At 37.8% G+C, this 6,728-nt stretch overlaps 1 protein-coding gene across 2 annotated transcripts in view; it reads left to right on the top strand.

Moving 5' to 3' along the window:
- Tex11 (testis expressed 11) overlaps positions 1-6,728 on the top strand; it is a 205,034-nt gene that overhangs the window by 23,448 nt on the left and 174,858 nt on the right. For both annotated transcript variants that reach the window (XM_021187817.1, XM_021187818.1), the window contains exons 6-7: positions 5,396-5,476; positions 5,560-5,679. In XM_021187817.1, coding sequence (XP_021043476.1) covers positions 5,396-5,476; positions 5,560-5,679 — 201 coding nt within the window. The remainder of the gene's footprint in view (positions 1-5,395; positions 5,477-5,559; positions 5,680-6,728) is intronic.

Raw genomic sequence — 6,728 nt, 5'->3', positions numbered from 1 at the left:
CCTGGAACTCACTTTGTAGACCAGGCTGGCCTCGAACTCAGAAATCCACCTGCCTCTGCCTCCCGAGTGCTGGGATTAAAGGCGTGCGCCACCAGGCCCGGCTACCATCCACTTTTTTTTTTGTCAGTTCACTGGTCAGTTTATTTTCTTTTTATTTCATTTTTTATTAGATATTTTCTTTTTTCTGCAAATTATATTACTTTGTTCTTCCTTATGAGTGACTAAAACTCCACCATGTATATTTGTCACATTTTATTTATTATTCATCTGCTGATGAATGTATGCTTATTCTGTATCTTGGTGGTTGTGGCTAGTGCTGCAATAAACAAACATAGATGCCCTATATTTCTGTGGCGTGCCTTGGGAGAGGAGGTGTGTCACTAGGAGGCAGCTTTGAGGTTTCAGAAGCTCACACCATTTCCAGTGTGCTTGCTCTGTGTCCTGCTGGTGGATCAAGATATGAGGTCTCGCCTGGTCCTGCCATCATGCATTTGTTTGTCCATCACTGACTCTAACCTGAAACCATAAGCTTAGTTAAATGCTTTCTTGTATAAGTCGCTTTGCTCGGGGTGTTTTAAATCACAGCAACAGACCAACTTAAGAGAATGTAGGAGGAGTATAGCCAGGTCGTATGGTAGATCCCCTTTTATACTTTTCCCCCCAAAACCTCCAGATTCCCATGGTAGCTATACAAGTTTATAATCCCAACAACTAGCAAATACAGGTTTCTTATCCCCCACATTCTTGCTGGAATTTGTTAACTGAGGATAGCCACTAGGAAGTCCCAGATGCCAGGAAAGCAGGAGGTTCCCAGGACCCAGTGGAGGAGGACATCAACTGAAATACCTCACAAAGGGGAGAGAGAACCGGTAGAGACCATATCAGAGGTTAGGCAAGGCCCCCATCTCTCCTATCTTTCATTGGCTTCTAGATTGTGAGGATCTCAAGTGCCTTCATATCCAGTCCTGTTTGTTTTTGTGTTTTGTTTGTTTGTTTCTAGTCTTGAAAGATGATGTCTTGCTGTGTAGCCCTGGGTGGCTTGAAGCTCATTAATGTAGGCTCTGATCTTGAATTTGCAGTGATCTTCCTGTTACTGCTTCCCAAGTATTGGGAGTGTAGGCATATGCCACTGGTCAAAGTATTGTGTTGTTGTTGTTGTTTTCGAGATACGGTTTCTCTGTGCAGTCCTGGCTGTCCTGGAACTCACTTTGTAGACCAGGCTGGCCTCGAACTCAGAAATCCGCCTGCCTCTGCCTCCCAAGTGCTGGGATTACAGGCGTGTGCCACCACTGCCTGGCCAAAATATTCTTTTAACGGGACAGGGATATAGCTAAATAAATGGAAAAGAGTCACACATACCCCTTGTTTTTGATAAAAACTTACTATGTGGCCTAGCCTGGGCTTTGTAATCCTTCTGTATGAGTCTTCAAAGTGCTAGGATTACTGGTGTACACCCTTATATTTTACTGAATTCCATATGTACTATTCTTCATTTGAGTTTTCATCTATGTAATCCTATATCTGTGTGTGGCAATATCTAGGTATTTCTCACTTTAAAAATAGCTTTGGGGGCCAGAGATATTGCTCAGTGGTTAGCAACCCTGGATGCTCTTTTAGAATACTAGGGTTTAATTCCCAGCAAACACATGGTAGCTTACAACCAGCTGGAAGTGCATGCAGTTCCAGGGTATCTTGATAGCCCCTTCTGGCCTCCCTAGGCACTATGCATGTACACAGATGATTTCAAACACCTATATGTATAAAATAGAAACAGTAAATAAAACTATCTCTGTACAACCAACTGAATTTATATTACTACATTCAATTGGAGGTTCCTCGATGATCCTTTGTGTACCATAGTGACTTGTTTTCTGTGTTTATCTTTGCTAAGTTTTCTTTCAGTGCTAGAGGTTAAACTCTGGGCCTGCCACATGCTAGGTAAGCACTCCAGTGAGCTACTTCCTCAGCTGTCATTGTCAGTTTTAATACCATTACTAGTAACTACTTCTGTTTTCATTTTCAGGGTTACTTCCATGTATTTTTTGGGGGGAGGGGTTGAGGCAGAGTCTTACTATGTAGCTCTGGTTGTCTTGGAACTCACTATGCAGACTAAGACTGGCCTGAAAGGGACAGAGATTTGCCTGCCTCTACCTCTCAGGGGCTGAGATTAAAGGCATGCACCACCATGTTCAGCCTACCTCGATATATCTCAATCATATATTTTTAGCACTCTAGTGATTTTCTAGGGCTTCCATAAAAAATATCACAAACTGTATGGCTTAAATAACAGAAATTAATTTTATCTTAATTAATTATTTTTCCCAGTTCATAATCAAGATGTCAGCATGTTTAATTTCTTTTAAATCTCTTTTTCTTGATTTCCATTTATCCCCCTTCTCCCCTTGGTCCTTGAATGACCCTTCCTCTCAGCACGGCCATTCATTCCTTGTACACCTTTGTATATCTAAATTCTCTCTTGTAAGGATACCAGTAAGCTCTCATTAGGCTCTTCCCCACCAATTTTATTTATTTATGATGATGATGATGAAGATGATGTTGATGACTGTGTGTCACAGCCCATGTGTGGAGATCTGAGGGAAACACTATGAGGTCAGTTCTCTCCTTCCATCTTTATGTGGAATCTGAGGCTTGAACAGCAGGGGCCTTTACCCAGTGAAACAGCTTGTCAGCCCTTATGTAGACTCCTAAGACCTCATTTCAATGTAATTATTTATCTCTTAAGGGTCCTATGTTCAAGTGTACTCATACTTTGAGGTATTTGAAGTGAGAGCTTAGACATAGAATTTTTACGAAGCAGCAATTTTTCTATATTAATAACTCATTCTTGGACTTAATGGTAGAATGGATACTTGCTATATATGAGGCTTTGTGTTCAAGCCCCAGCACTGCAAACAAAAACAAATAAAAAACCTCAACACTAAAAACAACTAATTCTTTTTTTTTTAAAGATTCATTTATTATATGTAAGTACACTGTAGCTGTCTTCAGACACTCCAGAAGAGGGAGTCAGATGGTTGTGAGCCACCGTGTGGTTGCTGGGATTTGAACTCAGGACCTTCGGAAGAGCAGTCGGGTGCTCTTACCCACTGAGCCATCTCACCAGCCCCCCAAACAACTAATTCTTGATTTATCTGATTTATATTATCTATTTACTTGGGATTATGAGATATAAGAAGTTATCTCATGTTACATTATCTTCTCTGACCTTTTCTTCATTTTTGTTATAGTATACTATGTAAAATTTACTTGATGGTTATCTTTAAACTATTTTTTTTGAGAGGGTCTCACTATGTAGTCCTTACAAGTTTGGAAATCTTTAAAAATGTAAACAATACATTTACCATTTCCCTATAACTTTTGAAGATTAAATCTTTACTTTCTATTTGGTTCGAGTCTTCATACCTTTACCATTCTACCTGTCTTCCCCTTTAACCTACATTTCCTAGTTCTCCTCTCTCAGGCATCCTGCCTGAGTGTGCGCTCCTTTCATGGTATTCTTTTTCCTAGTTAGTTTAATTTGAGCTTCCTTGATGGTCTTCTTTGAAAACTGTGACACACTGTTTACTGTAACTTGAAGCCAGTGACTGATGGTGGAATAAGACTAGATATTTTGCATTGATCTATGTTGTCTGCTATCTGAAACTGATTGCTTTTCAGCCCAAGAATTGGATTTATTGCTATTTTCTCAAGAGGGGAAGATAGAGACCTTTCACTAACTACTTGATGTTTCTGCTTTTCACATATAGGGATGTTTCCACATTTTCCATATTTGTGCATTTCTGATGAGAGGTTTTGGATCATTTGTTTTTCTGTTTTTAGAGATTCATCTTACTTTCTGGTTCATTGAAAATGCCTCTTAGTTTCTAGGGCTCTTACTGAATTAGAAGCACACTGTCTTCTTATCATGTCTGGGGATCTATGCTAGAAGATGTGGCTGTACCATGTACTTGCTCTTTCACCTCAATTCAGTCCTTGTTTGCGTCCACAGCATTTATGCTTATTACATATCAGCTATTGCTTACCTATCAGTTATAGTATTGAGAACATTTTCAGGTTGTGACAGGAAAAGGCTATTTAGTAATAATCATTCAGTTCTTCAATGCTATGCTAAAGATGGAATTAAAAACTGGAACTTAGGTATGCTGACTCATAGTCCAATGTTCATCCTATAAATTTCTTCACTTATTAGTACCCCCTGAGCTCGAGTCTCTAGCTGCATATGTAGCAGAAGATGGTCTAATCGGCCATCATTGGGAAGAGAGGCCCCTTGGTCTTGTAAACTTTATATGACCCAGCACAGGGGAAGGCCAGGGCCAAGTAGTGGGAGTGGGTGGGTAGGGGAGCAGGGGTGGGGGTGGGTATAGGGAACTTTTGGGATAGCATTTGAAATGCAAATAAAGAAAATAATAATAAATAAATTTAAAAAAATTCTTCACTTATGTGAAACATTGAAATTTTAGAACCTTTTTTCTTTACATATTATAACTATTAAAATATTGGGATAGGGCTGGAGAACTGACTTAGAGATTAAGAGCACTGGCTGTTCTTCCAGAGGTCCTGAGTTCAATTGTCAGCAACCACATGGTGGCTCATAATCATCTGTAGTGAGATCTGGAGGCATACATACAGTACATAACACTGTAATATAATAAATAAATAAATCTTTAAAAAGAAAATCCTTAAAATATTGGGATAATAATTATAAATGGAAATTTTGACAACTTCATGCATGATTAAAATATTAAGAATATTTCCCCAGGAGATGTGTTTTCAAGGCATTGTTCTAGTTCTGTTTTTGTTGCTGCGATGAAATAGGCAAACAAAAATCAGTGTAAATGAGGAAGGATTTAGCTCACAGTTCCAGGTCACAGTCCACTGTTGAAGGCAAGGGAAGGCAAGAACTCAAGCATTCACATTGTGTCTACAGTCAAGCTCAAAGAGAATATGCACATCCTTACTTGCTTGCTCTCATCTAGTTTTCTCCTGCTTTATCTAGTACAAGATCTCCTTCATAGGGAATGGCAGCACCCAAACTGCTGTGTCTTCCCGCATCAGCTAACAATCAAGAGACTATCTTAACAACATAGATACAGGCCACTTTAGCCTTGGTAACTTCTCATTTACACTCTCTTCTCAAGTGATCCTTTAACTAACCAGCGCAAACATCATGTTTTTGTTAATTGCTTTTCTCAAGACCGCTTTTCTTAAGCTGAAATTCAAAGCAGAGCGCAGAACTCTAGGAAGTGCTGATTGTTGTTTTTTATCCCTGTATATCATATGTCTCTATATAGATAAACTATTTTCTCCAATGTCTTTCAGCCGATGAGGGAGAGGTGTGAAATTTTAAAATAATTTCCTAACTTCTGTTTTCTAGATGAATATGAAGACAGGAAAAGAGTGGTTGCATACTGGAAATGCTCAGATTGCTGATGAATTTTTTCAAGCTGCCATGGCTGTAAGTTACTACTGATTTTGAGCAGTGGAAATTCTTAGTAACATCTGTGGTAGGTCTCATGCTTGTGTTGTTTTATTTTTCAGGATCTGGAGAAATTACATGTCAGCTTAATGCAGAACTGCCACGCTGAGGCCAACGTGTCTGTGTATAAGATGATTGTTGAGAAGGGCATCTTCTATGTGCTTTCTTACCAAGCTGAGTCAGTAGGTATCATAAGCACTGTGAGCTTACAACAGGACATTTTTAAATGTAAAAGTGGTAAAATGTGTTCTATTCTATTCTGATAGTTGATATTACTAGTGGTGACTGTAACCTGTGTAGCGTGAATGAGGGTGAAAAAAAGAGAATAGCTAAGCATAATTTTTAACCACTTCATTTAACATCTCTTTTTTTTATGGCAACATCTGGGTTTTTTTTTGAAGTTTTAAACTACTCTTTTTTCAAACATAGGAATTTGTGATATGTATGGTGCATGCATGCAAGCATGTGGGAAGGGTGTGTATGTAGATGCGGAGGCCTGAATAAGACATCAAGTGTCTTCCTCTATAATTCTCTGCCTTAGTCTCTTGAAGCAGGGTCCCTCACTGGACAAGAAGCTTGCTGTTTGGGTTAGGCTGGTTGACGTAGTTCTGTGCTGGGGATCTGAACTTAGATCTCATGCTTGGAGAGCTGTTGCTCTTATCTACTGAGCCATCTACCCAACCTTGAGATTCTCTTAATATTCACCGTTTTCTTTAAATAGTTGGCCTCAGCGATGCCCTCTCATTTATAATTGTCCTGTGTTTTTCACTGATATTTTAAAAGTCTTCTGGTATTATATAAATATTAAAACTTCAGAGTTGTACTTTATCATTTGTTGCTCTATTAGTTTCCTTGTTTTGTCATTATGGAGCCAGGAGTGTATTTTTAGTTGGCAAAAAGTAAACTATGATGAATTTACCTATGGTAATTCTAGAAATGAAAGGTGCTTTAAAATATAATATTATTTTAATATCTTTATTGATATATAATTTCTATACCATAAAACATACCTATTTAAAATGTATCAGTAATTTAAATATATTTCTATTAAAATTTAAATTAGCACAAATATATTTAATATACTAATATTAATGTATATATTAATATGCTAATAAAACATTAATTATGAGTATATTAATATGCTAACATATTAATACAAACATATTTAACATATAAATTTAATAGATTCAATATGTTTATATTTAATATAAACATGAATCAGTTTTTTTTT

This window comes from Mus pahari, chromosome X, assembly GCF_900095145.1.
Source record: "Mus pahari chromosome X, PAHARI_EIJ_v1.1, whole genome shotgun sequence".
In the NCBI taxonomy this organism is placed as follows: Eukaryota; Metazoa; Chordata; class Mammalia; order Rodentia; family Muridae; genus Mus; species Mus pahari.
The sequence above is the reverse complement of the archived record's forward strand: the minus strand, read 5'-3'. Positions and strand labels throughout refer to the sequence as shown.